The 17,168-nt window shown below is 40.1% G+C and overlaps 1 protein-coding gene across 1 annotated transcript in view; it reads left to right on the top strand.

Moving 5' to 3' along the window:
- The window catches only part of XIRP2 (xin actin binding repeat containing 2), a 202,390-nt gene that overhangs the window by 93,628 nt on the left and 91,594 nt on the right, over positions 1 to 17,168 (top strand). Inside the window, exon 2 of the mRNA XM_060257011.1 lies at positions 9,532 to 9,739. Coding sequence (XP_060112994.1) covers positions 9,532 to 9,739 — 208 coding nt within the window. The remainder of the gene's footprint in view (positions 1 to 9,531; positions 9,740 to 17,168) is intronic.

Consider the following 17,168-nt stretch of genomic DNA (forward strand, 5'->3'; position numbering starts at 1 on the left):
GAAGATAGATAATTGAAAGTTGATAGATGGATAGATGATGATGAGACAGACAGAAGATGATGATGATGATGATGATGATGATGATGAAGAAGAAGAAGAAGATAGATAGATAGATAGATAGATAGATAGATAGATAGATAGATAGATAGATAGATAGATAGATAGATAGATAGATAATCAGTCTATTGATTGATTAGGCTGTATTTGTTCAAGGGGCATGTGCACACTCAGGAGTCTACCTCTACTTTTACTGAAGCAATTCTTAGTACTGAATGTTTTTTGTGTGTGTGTGTTTTAAAATCACCTTTATTGTAGAGTTTGAAAAGCAATTTACAGTTCAGGAGCTGGCTCTGCAAATTAAAATTGAGATGAAATGAGTTGTGTGCCTCCTGATCATAGCCTTGGTGTACCGTCACAATAGCAGGACATATTAAGTGAAAGTAAAATCAGTAATATGCAAATTATCATTGAATAATAATGTATCACAGTGCAAAAGATTTATACTCTGTTGGCATGAAATTTACATACGTAAGCTTCAAAGAGTCCCGCAAGGATGACTAAATCACCTCTGAGTATATACGCAGGATCTAGCCAATTTTTGCTTCTGTCTACAGCATCTCACTGCTCTTTTGCTTTGATCCCCCCCATCAATGGCTGCTCAGGAAGGTGGCAGCTACTCTTGGGAGCCCCAAAATACTCAGTTCTTGCAGAAAATGCCTTGTGATTCTTTGGACCCTAGCTTATATAAATATATTTGTAGAATTTGTGTGTTGAAATGCCAATTTTCTGTTGAGACCATTTATTCAGAAATATGCTATGTTTGGGCATTTCAGTGCAATTCTGTGATTCTCAGGAATAGATTCCAGAAACTAAAATTGATGCAGAATGCTGTAACCAGAATTCTGACTGGAGTGGTTCATAGGGACCATACCACTCCAGTTTTTTTCCACCTATACTGGCTACTAAATTGCTTCTGTGCTGAATTCAAGGTGTTTGTATTGAACTTTAAAGCCCTTTACAGTCAGGGTCTGCATGCCTTAAGGGCTGCCTACTCCCATATGAACCTTCCCAACTACTACAGTCACATTCAGAAGCACTGCTTTGGGTGCCTTTGCCTTCTGAGGTCAGAGGGTGGCAACTCAAGGAAGGGCCTTCTTAGACATGGCATCATAATTATGGAAATTCCTCCCTTGGGAGACTCATATGTCCTTTTCTACAATTTTCTGCTGCTAGCCAATGAAGATTTTTTTTAAAAAAAATGTCTGTAATTTCTTTACTATTCTCATTAACACTTTCCCATTTTTTTGTTATTTATGTATTGTTTCAGTTAGGGAGTAAAAACTAGCTCATGAACTGAAGTTCATGACAAATTTTAGGCAGTTTGTGGTTTGTGAAGTGAAGTTTGTGGCAGGCCAACTAACAGAACTTTCCACAAACTTCCCAGCTGTTCATGGAGGTTTGTGCCAGTTTGTGAATAGATACATCTTCAGATAGTCTCCACTCAATCAAAATGTTTACACAACTTCAATGCAATGGGGACAGGACTCGGAGAGCATGTAGATGAGCATGGAGGAGAGGTCTCCTGTGACTTTGATATCTCTAGCTTGCACAGGATCCATTCTATATGCTCCTGAACCTCATGAACCTGCACCTGTCAAAATGACAGGTAGTAATTTCTCCAGAAAGCACTTTCCTGGGGCCATAACTCAGACCCTCTAAATCCAATCCTCACTAAACTTGGAGGGCCAGCTGAAGATCCCCTATGAGTTTGTTGTTTCTAGCATGGCGGGGTTCTACCTATTCATGAACCTCTTGAACCAAATCAGTTCAGTTGGCCCAAAAAAGTTGGTGACATTTTGTGGTTTGCAAACCAGATATACCACAAACCCCTAAGCTTGTTTTTCTTTATATGTGTTTTAATCTTGTTTTGTTGCTTACCACCTTAGGGACCCTAACCTAAGTTGGTGGAATGGTGGTTTAGAAATGCTTTAAATAAATAAAATGAAGATGCCCAAGCTTATCCTTTTTATGTAAGCTTATCCTGTTTATGTAAGAATCAGGATAAAACAGAAGTACGGAGTACACATAATGTCCTTTACAAGGCAATGCTTCATTTTCAAGGAGACATTCATACACAGTGCATTTGCCATTGTGAATGGCTAAAAGTTTAGCCATTAGGATTTTTCACTGCCACTTGGAAAAGCCAATCAGACAGGTAAAAAATATTTGTTGGGAAATCTGTGTCATTGCCATTTTTCTAGGACCGCTGTTAGCCTTTCCTGAGGGAAAAAAATCAGCTTCTGAAGTTCTGCTTGAGACTAAAATATGACATCGTTTTCTCCTTCTACATGCACAGTTCTTTTCAGCTTAACATTACCTACATAAATGAATAAAGTTATCTAACCATCATTTGTATCAGGGCATAGAAAATGTATGGGGTGCATGCGGCTCACCAAAGTTTCCCCCCATCCTGCCTACAGGGTAAATTTGCTCGGGGGGGAAATTTAGGTAGACCAAATACAAGCCATGGACCTTATAATATTTCATTTCTTGATGCCTTCAGTTTAAGGAGAAGAAGATGATATTGGTTTTATATTCCGCCCTCCACTCCGAATCTCAGAGTCTCAGAGCAGCTCACAATCTCCTTTATCTTCTTCCCCCACAACAAACACCTTGTGAGGTGGGTGGAGCTGAGAGGACTCTCACAGCAGCCGCCCTTTCAAATACAACCTCTGCCAGAGCTATGGCTGACCCAAGGCCATTCCAACAGGTGCAAGTGGAGGAGTGGGGAATCAAACCCAGTTCTCCCAGATAAGAGTCCGCACACTTAACCACTACACCAAAGAATTTCCATGCCCCATCCTACGATTCACTGTGCTGAAAACAGCTCATAGGATCGATCGTGGAACTAGTCCATTGGGGCTGATCTTATCAACTGCTGTAATTATTACAGGCATAGAATGGGATGGGAAGGAGCAGCAGCACAGCACTTTTTGCCTTGTCTGATCTGGTCTGGACCCAGGGCCGGTGCATGGGAGTAGGCAAAGTAGGCAGTCGCCTAGGGCACCACCTGGCCTAGGGGGCACCACTGGGTGCCCCCTCCCTGACGCATGACTCCGCCTCCTGACCACTGTCACCTTGTCCTCTCCCATCACACAGCTGCCCTCAACAAAGCCAAGCCACCTCCCTCTCCCCGATGTGTGACTTGGCCTCTCACCTCATCCTACCCTGCCACCCTCCTTCCTAACATGGCCGGCAAGCATTTACTCTCACAATTTTTTTTATAACATCACATTTTTTTTTGAAAAATTAAAAATCAGTAAATTAAAAATGTGAAAAGTTTCAAGTTTGGCGCTCTTTAATTTCTCTATATTTTTTAATATTGGGGGGCACTAGTGGGTGATTCACCTAGGGCACCAGAAAGCCTAGCACCGGCCCTGTCTGGACCATTTGTAAGTTCAGAAGCAAGGAACTTTCTTCCTTGGGGAGGGACCACAGCTCAATGGAAGATCCTCTGCTGTGAAAGCAGAAGGTCCCAGGTTCAATCCCTGGCATCTCCAGTTGAAAGGACCAGGCAATATATGAAATGAAAGATCTCTGCATGAGACCCTAAAGAGCCACTGCCGGCAGTATATATAAAGCACTTATAAAGCAGTATATATAAAGCACTTATAAAGCAGTAATGAGGGGTATATTAATTACATTGAATAATAAAGACAAAAGAGCAAGAGAAGAAAGGCTGTCAGCACTGCAAAATGAAATAGATAAAAAAGAAAAGGACTTAAAAAAAAGACCAGGGAAGAAAAAATTAATAAAAGAAATTACAATATTACAATCCCAAGTTAAACATTTGCTGAATAAAGAACTAGAATGGAATTTAAAAAATTTGAAACAGAAATCGTTTGAAAGTGCAAACAAACCTGGTAAATACCTGGCCTGGCAATTAAAAAAAAGGAAAGAAAATAAGACTATAAATAAAATCATGGCAAATGGGAAAACAGTAGTGGATCAAGAAGGAATTAAAAGAGAATTCTTTAAATACTATGCAAATTTATTCAAGGGTGTGAATGTAAGTAAAGAAAAAGTGGAAGAGTATCTACGAAACATTCAGGTGGCACCTTTGACGGAACATATGAAAAAGATATTAAATGACCCAATAGAGAAAATTGAAATAGAAGCAGCAATAAAAGCAATGCAAGAGGGTAAAGCTCCAGGGCCAGATGGATTCACGTCAAAATTTTACAAATCTCTTAAGGATGAATTAACACCCAAACTGTGGAAGTTGTTAAACACGATAAGAGAAGAAGGGAAAATCCCAAAGACCTGGAGGGAAGCTGTAATCTCTCTGATTCCTAAGGAAGATAAAGATAGCACAAACGTAAAAAATTATAGACCAATTTCATTGTTGAATAATGACTATAAGATCTATACAAGAATTTTAGCAGAGCGACTGAAACAATACCTGACCAACTTTATAAACAAAGACCAAGCGGGATTTCTTCCTAAAAGACAAATAAGGGACAATGTAAGAGCTGTTATTAATGTTGTGGAATACTATGAAAAGCACCCGGAAAAAGAAGTGGCCTTATTTTTTGTTGACGCAGAGAAAGCCTTCGACAACTTAAATTGGGACTTTATGTTTGCGGTAATGGAAAAAATTAATTTAGGGGAACAATTTATAAAAATGACAAGAGCAATATATACAGATCAGCATGCAAAATTGTGTATAAATGCAGACCTTACCAAAGAATTGAAAGTGAGTAAAGGAACAAGGCAAGGATGCCCGCTATCACCATTGTTGTTTATAATGACTCTTGAAATTTTGTTACAACAAATTCAAAAAGATGAAAAAATAGAAGGTCTAAAAATTAGAAGATTCTCTTATAAATATAAAGCTTTTGCAGATGATATAGTGTTCATAATGGAGAATCCGGTTCAAGTGTCACCACTGCTGTTAGCTAAGATAAAAGAGTACGGAGAACTAGCAGGATTATACATAAATAAGGAGAAATCGAAATTCCTCTGTAAAAACATGCAACCAAATAAAACAAAAGAACTACAAAAGGTGACAGGTTGTGAAGTCACAACCAAAGTTAGGTACCTTGGAATAGAGATAACAATGAAGAACATTGATTTATACAAAAACAATTATGAAAAACTGTGGTGTAAGATGGACAAAGATTTGATGAAATGGAATAAACTCAACTTGTCCTTACTGGGCAGGATAGCTGCAATCAAAATGAATATTTTGCCAAGGATAATGTATTTGTTTCAAACCATCCCGATTGTAAAAGAAGCAAAACAATTCAACAAATGGCAAAGGAAAATCTCTGATTTCATTTGGGCCGGAAAGAAACCAAGGATAAAGATGAAGATCTTAACGGATGCCAAAGAGAGAGGTTTTCAACTTCCCGATCTAAGACTATACCACGATGCAGTTTGTTTGACATGGATAAAAGATTGGATAATGCTGTTAGACAAAAAACCTTTGTGGTTAGAAGCTCACGGAAATAGATTCGGCTGGCATGCATACATGTACTATGGGAAGAATAAAATGGATGGTTTTTTCTCTCACCACTATGTCAGAAATACATTACTAAATACTTGGATAAAATACAAGAAATACGGGGACGAGAGAAAACCATTATGGATAGTGCCAGCAGAAGTAATAAAAATAACAGCTGATTCTGAAGAAAAAAGAGAAATGTCATATAGCCAACTGCTTAAGATTCAAGGAGACAAAATTGAATTAAAAACCTCAGAAGAGCTAAATAACAATTATGACTGGTTTCAAATGCAACAAATTAAAAGTTTGATGGAAAATGACATAAAATCAGAGGGGATTAGACGAGAACAAACAGAACTGGAAAGAGTCCTGTTAGGTGACAATGAAAAATTGATATCAAAAGTATATAAGTTATTATTGAAATGGTCTACAGAAGAAGAAGTAGTAAAGTCTCAAATGGTCAAATGGGCAATTAATGTGAATAGAGAAATACAAATGGAAACATGGGAGCACCTCTGGAAGAACTCAATGAAGATATCAACTTGTCAAAGCATTAAGGAGAACTGTTTTAAAATGATGTATAGGTGGTATATGACTCCGAAAAAATTGGCTAAGATAAGTAAGAAAATGTCGGATAGATGTTGGAAATGTAAAAAACATGAAGGTTCTTTCTTCCATATGTGGTGGACATGTGAAAGAGCGAAAGAATTCTGGAAGATGATACAACAAGAAATCACCAAAATTTTGGGCTATGATTTTAAGAAAATTGCAGAGACGTTTTTACTTGGATTACAATTAGAAAAATACCCAAAAGAAGACAGAACTTTAATTTGGTACCTGTTATCAGCTGCTAGGACTTTGTACGCGCAGCTTTGGAAGCAAGAAAAAATACCAGAGAAATGGGAATGGACCATGAAAGTTTTATCGTGGTGTGAAATGGACAAATTAACCAGAACACTAAGAGACTATGATTTAGAGATATTCAAAAGGGAGTGGAGAAAATTTAAAGGATATATGGAGAAAACTTGGAAAGTAAAGAAATATTGGACATTTTTTTAGTTGTAAGAATATATATGTGGAACTTTGAGCAGTCAGAAGTGCCTTTAGTATGGATTTGAACTTATAACCTCGGGGAAGTCAACATTGGAGGGAGGGGGGATGGAAATGTCATATGGGTTAATGTGAAAAAAGAAAAAATTAAGAAATAGATAAGCTTTGTAACCATATGCTACCAATAAATTGTTTAAAACAACAAAAAAAAGAGCCACTGCCGGTCTGAATGGACAATACTGACCTTGATGGACCAGTGGTCTATTTCAGTATAAGGTAGCTTCATGTGTGTCTGTGTGTGAATGGTGTTCCAAGCATATATCGTTTCCTACTGCAACAGAAAAGAGCTGATCCAGAAGATTTATTTATTTAGTATATTTATATTCCTCCTTTTGCCCCAGTGGGGACCCAAAGTGACTAACGATACGATGGGAGAAAAAAACTAGCCAAACAAACAAGATAGGGAAGGGAGGCTTTTGATGGTCAAGCAGGCCTTCTTCTCTCAGCTGACTGATCTTCAGGCTAAGAGGTGATTGGCTACTAGGTTCTGAAAGATCTCTGAGATGATCATGGCAATAGCTTCCATTGCGTATCCATTCAGAGACTCCTCCAGCTACTTGATATTCCAACATTTGTGCAGATCCAGACTGAATAAACACATCCAGATAGACAAGCAACATCCAACTACATCTGAGAAAAGCAATTTGCTAAATATCCATGATGCATTTAGAGTTCTTTCAAGAACTTGGCTTTGGCTGGAAAGAAACCATATGAGTGGACGTTAATTTCAGTCATCATGCTTAGCGCTGCCTTTGCACCTCCATTAACAGTCAAAACAATACTTTAAAATGTCACGGTGTCATGCATATTTCACTCCCCCCCCCTTAATTGTACACAATGGGTTCTCAAGTAAATCTCAGCTCGCCTGGCATTTTCACAGGTACAGAGTTGTGGCAGCTGCCAACAATCTTTTGGCTGTAGTCCTCAAAACATTATTGGAGAGTTTTGATTATCTGCCATGGAAGTGTTGTGGGGGTCAAGTATTTGGCAGGATGTGGATGCTGCCTTTTGAACTGATCAGCTCATAGTGGGGAAACAGGGAAGTTATGAAAAACTGAGTCCGCTTGCGGAGAGGGCGGGATATAAATGCAAAGTAATAAATAAATAATAAATAAATAAACTATGAGAACCGTGGAACATTTTTCTGTAATTGTGAGCCTGCTTAAGTCCAGCAATATTAACTTGCCCATGATTGATATCTGCACAGACACAGCTGCCCAAGTTGTATTGTGGCCAATAGCATTCTGAAACCTTTCCCCTCATAAGCCTGAGTTCATGTGTATTGCATCACAATAGGACGTTACTGGGAAAGAAGATCTGTGCATGTCTCATCTCACTGTCCTTGCTCAGTACAAGTTCTGAACTCATGCTAAAGGTGGGGAGGGAAAACAGGGCACTTTTGACTCTATCCTGGTTCCTTTGCAAATGGGGAAATACAGATATACAACAGTTTAGAACTACAAAATTAAAAATGGGTCGATTTCTCATTGCATGGGAGGCTAGTCATTTCCAAACATTGTTTTTTAAGCCTTAATTTTAACTGACAGACATATAATGTGCAAAAAAAATCATCAGAATGACGAACAGAACAGTTTAGAAGAAAAATATGCATAAAATGTTTATTTGGTTATACTCATTAAGTCCTATAAAATATTATAGGAATTGCTTTTGTCCTTCAGTACAGATAAGTGCAGAGGCGAGTTTTTTTAAAATAAAGCAAGGTGAAGGAAATTACATGGAAAATTTATATCATGGGTCTATTAAACAGACACAAAGGCTGGAACAGTTAGATAGATGGCTGTGTCCCTCTCAACTAACACCCTCACTCATGCTTGAAAGATCCATGTAAATCAGTCTTAGCCATATGTTCTGGTGTGCTTTGGAACCACACTATACTGAAGCAGCTTCTACACGTGGCTGCTGGGAGCAAAGAGAGAATATATTTTCTGTATATGTCCTAACTATCAAGTCAATATGATAACAAACAGCCCTCCAGATTTAGTAGAGCTGCCAACCTTCAGGTGGTGGTCTCCTGGAATTACATCTGATCTCCAGGCTACAGAGATCTGTTCTCATGGAGAAAATGGCTGCTTTGGAGGGTGAACTCTTGGCATCACATCCCAGCTGAACTCCCCCCCCTCCCTACACTCCAGCCTCCTCAGGCTCCACCCCAAAATCTCCAATAATTTCCCAACTCAGAGTTTGCAATCCTACCATTCGCTGATAAAACATATTTCTGTTTTAAAGGACAACTTAACTACTGGTTTTCTGCATGCATGTAAGCATTACTGTGTGGAATGCATGGAAGGAAAATGGGTTTCGGGGGTGGTTAGTAAAAATCTGTTTGAAAACTACAAGCTTTCGTAGTTTATTAAAAGTCAACTGGAATAGCTCCAGCTTCCAAAATTATTTTATGCATATTATCAGAGCTTTTTTGTAGAAAAAGCCCAGCAGGAACTCATTTGCATATTAGGCCACACCCCCTGATGCCAAGCCAGTTGGGACTGTGTTCCTGTGCGCTCCTGCTCAAAAAAAGCCCTGCATATTATGTCAAAATAGTTGGAGCATTTTCCCAGGGCTTTGGCAAAAAATGCATCCGTTTACTCAGGACCCTTTTTATTGTGATTCTTACTGCAGTCTTTCTTTCTGGGAAAGGTGAATGCGCCTAAAATAAATGCCAATTGAGAACAGCAGTGATTACCCAGCTTCTGTGTGTCAAAAACTTAAACTGATTGTAAATGTGCATTTGCAGCCCTCTTGAATGATATTATAGAGAGCTACCCTGAAGCGTATTGGCAAACATCAATCATGTAATGGAACCCCACCACTCCCTCCCTCACCTCCTCCCCCGGACAGCCACATCTGTTTCCTACTGATAGCTTTTAATACACATCCCCCTTAATGTCTTCTAACAGGAAGTAGAAACTGAGAGAAGTTTGCGATCGCCAGCATTTAAGAATCAGCCTGGGAGCCATTCCATCATTTTTGTGAAGGACCCAGAAGCAAAAGGTGAGAAAACATTGTTTTTGACAAGTCGTCATCGGAAAAGGCTCAGAACAGCTCTGAAGGTTAGCAGAACACTTTTCGTTCTGATTTGTTGCTTCCACGCTGTAGGCAGAAAAAGTAAGAAAACTTTATTATGTGGTGATTTCTTTTCATGAAGATTCAAAGTAAAGTGGGTGATGATAATGGATAGATGAGCTTCTAAACTGAACAGCATTAGTACTATAAAGCAAAGATTTATTTAATGTTCTCATAACTTTCTAAAGACAGTTGTGTGCTGTTTGGAAGAAGTGTTCTGCAATGACGTGCAAGAAAGAAGAACTAGCTGTCACCTCTTAAAGAGGCATTAAAGGGCTTCAAATAAAGCATCATATTAATTTTTTCACCAATAAATAGTGCAGGGTTTTTGTTTTGTTTTCTTCATCATTAAAATATCACAGGAAAATCATGACATAAAGGTGCTTTTCAATTTGGAGAGGGGGCAAAGACTTATCTTAAAACCTACTTAATGAGTTCCCGCCAGAACATGATGGAATGATATCATACTTTAGGAAGACTATTACAGGGCATAATTTTCATTTATTAATGCTTTGAAAATGTTATTTAAATGTTAATAGCTCAGGTGCTTCAAATTGCAGAATTTACCATCCACATCAGTGTCAGGAGGTCAAAATACAAATACTTGATTTAAAGAACAGATACTATTTAGCATTTCTAGAGAGTCCCAACAATGGTGTTACATTCTGTGTTTTGTAACCAGCAATGTGTTTATCAAAGTCCTTACAAAAAAGCTTCTCTTTGTTTCTGTGCGTGCATGCATCTATGTATAATCAGATCGCTAATACATTGTACATCCAAACCATACATTTTAAAAGCCAGCTGCTTAAAAAAATTAGGGAAGTTTAAATGCCTTGTATGAATATAATTCCGCATTGAATGAATGTTACAAAAATGGCATTGCAACTTAGTACATAATAATACTGCAATGCTTTTCCTAGTTCGGCTGGTTCAGTTCCGTAAGCTTCAGTGGGATTTTGTGGCACAACCACCAGTAGGATGCCCATTTACTTGGCAATAAACCTAAATCAATTGGAGCCTATATATTTGCATATCTCCAATTGATATGATTACAACTTACAAACACGATTACCTTTTTGAAAGGTTTAGATTTCCAAATGGCCAAACAGAAATCAATGCTATTGCGTTTTTGCTTTCAGCAAATTATATAGAGCTTTTTACAACAAAACATTGCCTTGGCCAAATGTATTACCAGTTGTTGTTGTTTTATTAAACATATAGTTTTGCAGTTTGTTCTGGAACATTTTGCATGTCTGATGTTGCTATCAAGCTACAAAGAAAAGCTACTGAATGTATAGACCTTTCCTACCCGCCATTTTCCCACAGCAGCAATACGCATCATAAACTACTTCCTTAGTGTTCCAGGTGCATGCGGAATGAACTGTGGCTTCCAATTCGAAGTGCACCATTTATGCCAAAGCCCTGACCTGGATGGCCCAGGCTAGCCCGGTCCCGTCAGATCTCTAAAGCTAAGCAGGGTCACTACACAGAGGGTCACTACACAGGCTGGCAACGGCAAACTACCTCTGGACATCTGTTACCTTGAAAGCCTCATGAGTTGCCAAGTCAGTTGTGACTTGATGGCACTTTCCTCCACTATTCATCTCAAATGGCTGAGGCATAGTGAACTGGGCTCTTCAAACCATAGAATGAGAGTAACATATTAAAAAAAAGTTAGCTTTTCTCATTTGCTTTGCCTCCTTTCTGGAGCTCCCGTACTGCGTGGCTTTTGTTCACGTACTCAGCACCTTCTTTTTAATGGACCAAAGGAGCCTCATTCCTCTTTTGCCAGCAGAAAAGCTGGAAGGATTCAACCCAGAGGGAGAGACATTGTAAGAGCGTTTTCCCACATAGCTTACCTCGGAGCGACGTCCCTCTTCACCGCGCAGCATCTGCGTGGATTTCGCACCAACTGCTCCGCAGAACCAGGAGGAGTTGCGGCTTTTGCGTCACAGATGTAAACCGCTAAAACCCAGTTTACATCTGCGACTCAAAAGCCGCGGCTCTTCCTGGTTCTGCGGAGCAGTTGGTGCGGAATCCGCGCAGACGCTGCGCGGTGAAGAGGGACATCGCTCCAAGGTAAGCTATGTGGGAAAACACCCATTGCAACCAACCAACAACCTGATCACCTTGACTGTACGCAGTCTGCGTTACTCCCTTGTGAAGCTTCATGCAAGCGCTTATGGGAATTTGACACTAGGAGAAACAGATTTACCGGTTCACTTTTGCTTCTTTGCTTGTCACGGCTCATGGCCTGGAGGCAGGCATATGGTTCAAAGGGGGCTGCAGCAGGGTGCTGGATCCAACCAGCTTTTTCACTGGTGAAACAGGGAGAAGGGAGTCTCCTTACACTACCAAAAAAAAATGGTTATGTTGGGGATCATGGGACCTACATGCACAAAAGCCCTGTGGGATAGACACTGTAATGAAAGAAGGAAATTGAGTGAGATTGAAAAGTTGGCAGTCTCAACTGAGAGAGAGGGAGTTCGTGAAATGGGTTGAACTGGAGTGACAAGTTGCTTTATTAGGCATAGGTAACACATCTGCAGGAGGTTTCCGCTGTACAAGTAGCAGGATGCCAGGATGCATAAGCACCTAACCCTTTCTGACCTGCCATTTTCCCACCACAACCACCCACCTCATAAACTACTTCCTTAGGGCTCAAGGTGCACGTGTAATGTGAATATAAATCAGAAGTATGTCTGCGCAACCTGTATTAAAGGTAAACACTGAAGGAACCACCAGTGTCAGAAAATTCTATAGCAGGGAAAGGAAATTGTGACCGATTTCGCACTAGCCGTACCTCACTCTCACTCTCCTCTTCTCTGCGGGGCTTCTGCTGGATTTCATATTGTCTGCCCCAGGGCTGCAACTCTCTCTGCCTTATTCGTGCAGCAAACAAGAACCTCTAAAAACCAGTTTCTGTTCGCCGCCAAAAAAGGCGTACTCAGCGCCTTCTTTTTAATGGACCAAAGGAGCCTCATTCCTCTTTTGCCAGCAGAAAAGCTGGAAGGATTCAACCCAGAGGGAGAGACATTGCGGCCAACCAACAACCTGATCACCTTGACTGTACACAGTCTGTGAAGCTTCATGCAAGCTTATGGGAATTTGGTACTAGGAGAAACAGATTTACTGGTTGCAGCCCCGGGGCAGATAGTGTAAAATCCACCGGAAGCCCTGCAGAGAAGAGCAGCATGAGAGCGGCATAAGGCTAGTGGGAAATCGGTCTTTAAGTTTCTGGGAAGTACATAATTTTTTTCAAGGGCCGTGGGAGCTACCAGTTACAAATGATAGCTTGGTGAGTGGAGCCGATCACAAATGTTTGGTCAGCGGATGGAGACAGTCACAAAATGGTGACTTGTCCAAAGATTACAGTATTCAGAGTAAGTCTTCATTGTTTGTGAGGAGCAATCCTCAAAGCGAACCACAACCAACACTTCTCCAAATTGTAACTTGCTCTGCAGGAGGAAAATACACAGCTACCTCTGTATGTTCCTTAGAAAAGACAAATAGCAGCTTTGATGCAGGGGGAAGGAGTCCATAGTATGTCCCTTTCTCATTCAGAGCAAGGGTAGCCTGTGTACACATGAAGGAGAGGAGGAGAGGCAGATGGGAAAGGATGTGGTGCTGTCATTTCCGCATCCTAACCAAAGGTGCATGTGTCCTGGTGCTGGGATACCTTTAAAAAGAAAGATGAGGATGTGATTACATCAGCACTGGAGGAGGGGTGGGGAGCCACTCTTAATTGCTTGGAGAGTGACTGTTCACTCATGAGTAACTTCTGGGTATCCCTGCTTGCTTCTAGCAATCGCACTGATACCTGGATAGTACAACAGGTAATGAAATGGATAGATAGAGCTGGGAAGCATGCAGCCACTAAGGGGGTGCTAAATAATAAATGAATGTAAAATGTAATCGTAATTTATTAACCAGAAAAGCAGCAGACTTGCACAGCTTCAGAATATTTAAGGCCCTTCTGTTGGGAAGGTCCATGGCTTAGTGGTAGAGCATTGTGCTTGCCATGTGAAAGCCTGCAAAATCCATCCTTGGCATATCTGTCTAAAAGGGTTAAGTAGTGGGTGATGCGATAGATTTCTTCCTAATACCACAGAGAACAGCTGTGGTATCAATATCTATCAAACTAGCATGAAGTGTTTATAATCTGCTTTGAACATTTTGTGGGCAAGTGAGCTGTAAACCAACTAAACAATATGTGTCAGATCCGTATTCAGATGCCCTTTCTCCATAACATGTAGGTTTGTTCAGTCTTCAGCATCCCAAACCAGTGTGGTGAAGTGGTTAAGAGTGTGGGACTAGTATCTGGGGTTCAAATCCCCAGTTGTGCCATGGAAGCTCACTGGGTGACTTTGGGCCAGTCACTCTCAGCCTAACTTACCTCACAAGGTTGATGTGAGGATAAAATGGAGGAGAGGAGAATGATGTAAGATGCTTTCAGTCCCCATTAGGGAGAAAGGTGGGGGTACAAATGACTTAAATAAATTATAACAATGCTGATGGGGTGACAGAACAGCAGTAATCATGGTAATACTTCTGAATTCCACTACAAAATAGACAATATGGTATCTGTGAATATGTGTAGTCACGATAGCATGGTTATAGAGAGATGAGCACCAAAAATATTTTTAAAACCCAATGAAGTGGAGGTTAACTATGTGCTAAACATAAAATAAAACTGAAGTGCTAGTGGCTGATTATTATTTCTCATCTCCAGTTTGCATGTGTAGTGGTTACTACAAGTAGGTACACTTAGAAGTCTTAAAAGATGCCATCAAATTGTGATCTTAGCTGATGGACCTGAGATTACTTGCCCAGATGCATGGACTCCCAAATTTACCAGAAACAAAGTCTCCCCACTCGGGGTAGTCCTGAAGCTAAACCAGTTTACACCTTACAATACAGTTGTACCTAATATATTTGTCATTCTCATTGGAGAGAGAAAAATAACTTCATCCAAGGCAAGGTTCTTGAGAGTTTAATTCTGCTACCTATAATCAGTGCCAGGACCAGTGTTCCCTCCAAGCTGAGTTAGTGTGAGCTAGCACAGAGATTTTTGGCCTTTGGCTCACACATTTTTGTCTTAGCTCAGGAAAAATAGCCCCAGAACAAACTAATTTATGCAGTAGCTCACAACTTTAATGTCAGTAGCTCACAACTTTAATGCCAGTAGCTCATAAAGTAGAGTTTTTGCTCACAAGGCTCTGTGGCTTAGAGGGAACATTGGCCAGGACTCCAGACATACAAAGTATGTGGCTAAAGGAAAGAGTTGCCTTGAGCCTATGCCATTCCCTATGAGGAAAAGGTCACTTTGGATACTCTGCGGCCCTGTAATGAATAAATTGTTGTTGACACCAGCAACTCTTATGTGCCTGGGATTAGGGGAAGTGTGCTTCAGTGCCTCTCATTTTAGAAGTTAAGGGCTGTAAATAAGCATGAGTGCAAACTAAGCTTAGCTGAAGTCTATTTGATTTGTTTGTTCTGTTCATGCACATCTGTGAAATTTCCAGATCAACCTTGATCTATCATCCCTGAGAGAAGCACTGTCTTTTGCCATGAGCCAAGTAAATCTTTAAGAAGGAAGGTGACACAAATAAGGAATAAGCAGAATCCTGTCAGAGGCATGTGTGAACTTTGCCTTCTTTATACGTTCACCACAGTAGGCTTGGGGGCTGTATGAACAGACTGGTTAGGATTTCCAACTGGGGAAAACATACTTTTCTCAGAAATATGCTCTTAAAAAGATATTTTTGTTGCATTTTTTCCACAAGCAAGTATCATAAATCAGGATTTTCAACAGCTCTAATGGCCTCTCTCCCATTAATAACAGTTAGACTGTCAACAGCAGAGGAACGATAATGCACATTTTTAGCCAAATGATTTCATATGATGTAGCACATCGGATGAAATGCACCTTGGTAACAATCCATTTTTCATTTAGTGGTAGACCAGGCTGGACAGTTCAGTCGTATCATTTAAAATATTTTGATATACTCATCCATGATTCTGAATATTTTTATTGGGGCCACTGTGTCAAGGTCTGGAAGATTTTTTCACTTCAGAATTACTCCCGTTGGTTGTACTGAGTTAAAACATATATTTATTCAGTTTCATTTTGTGGAGAGGCCATTGCTAAGATGAAATTCTCAATTACCTCGGTTCATATGTGACATTTTTTCAGAAATTCTTGCTTTCGAACCCTTTTCCCTTTCAACTTCCTAATCAAATTTTCCCGAGACGAGCATCAGTTTCCTTAGGAGGACAATGGAAACCTAGAAGAGAACAAGAAGGACATGATGGGAACTGGCACTTTTCAGCCAAAAATTGTATTGGAGTAAAAACACAAAAAAAATCTGAGTGGCTGAGAATTCTTTGCAGGATAGGATGATGGTCAGTCAGTCAGTCAGTCAGTTTAATACGGCTCTAGGCCAATCAACAACAACAACACAACACATCGATAACAATACAACACAACACAACACCAATCTAAAATATCACATAACAATATAATAACTATGTACAACCATCAAAGTAGTAATAAAATTAGCTGATATAGGCAATACTTAACAAGGGCAACTTTCTTTCAAATACAAGCAGTGTTAAATTTCTTCCTGTCAAGGTCGGAAACATATAGAAACTTTGCAAGATCCAGGGAAAGTTGATCACACCCGTCCCCAAGGAGGAAGTGCATGACTTGAGCCTGATTTAAAGATTCAGCTAACATTAGGTGGTTCCGCAGAAGTTTGTACCTTACCTCTGTATGGAAAAGACAGTTCAGAATAAGATGGGGAACAGTGTCAACCTCCTCCAGGCCGCACGGACAGATCCTGTCTTCTAGCGGAATCTTATGGAAACGGCCCCTCAGTACTGCTGTGTCCAGGATGTTCAAGCGTGCCAAGGACAGCATACGCCTGATCTTAATTGGCTGTATCTTTTCTAGATACCTGGCACTTTTAAAATCACTTATAAAAAAGGATGGGATATACGTCCCCCCAACTTTGGCCAGAGATTGTTTCAACTCCAATTTCAGTAATCGGTCTCTGATAATTGCTTTTGCCCCGTTCTTAAACATGAGGGCTAGGGAATCAATATTCAGATCACTTTCCTCTAATTTAGAATTTAATTTCATCAACCAATTGCTAACGAATGAGTCATAGAAAATTTGATGTGCAATATCATCCATCTATATAACAAATAGAGAAGGAGGTGAAACTGAACTTTTGAAGGTGAGCCTTATTATAAAAGAGATTGGGTGCATCTGCTGTAGCCCACAGTAAACCTGTCAACAGCAGAATCCAGAAAAACTAAATTCATTCCAGGCATGAAAAGATTGCTGCCTCCCAGATAGAATGACAATCTTCTACAGAGCAAATTGCTGTGAACTGGAGGGCCCAGTGTAGCCTGATCTGGTCAGATCACGGAAGCTAAACAGGGTGGGTCCTGTTTAGCACTCAGA

The sequence above is a fragment of the Heteronotia binoei genome, chromosome 16 (genome assembly GCF_032191835.1).
Source record: "Heteronotia binoei isolate CCM8104 ecotype False Entrance Well chromosome 16, APGP_CSIRO_Hbin_v1, whole genome shotgun sequence".
Lineage (NCBI taxonomy): Eukaryota > Metazoa > Chordata > Lepidosauria > Squamata > Gekkonidae > Heteronotia > Heteronotia binoei.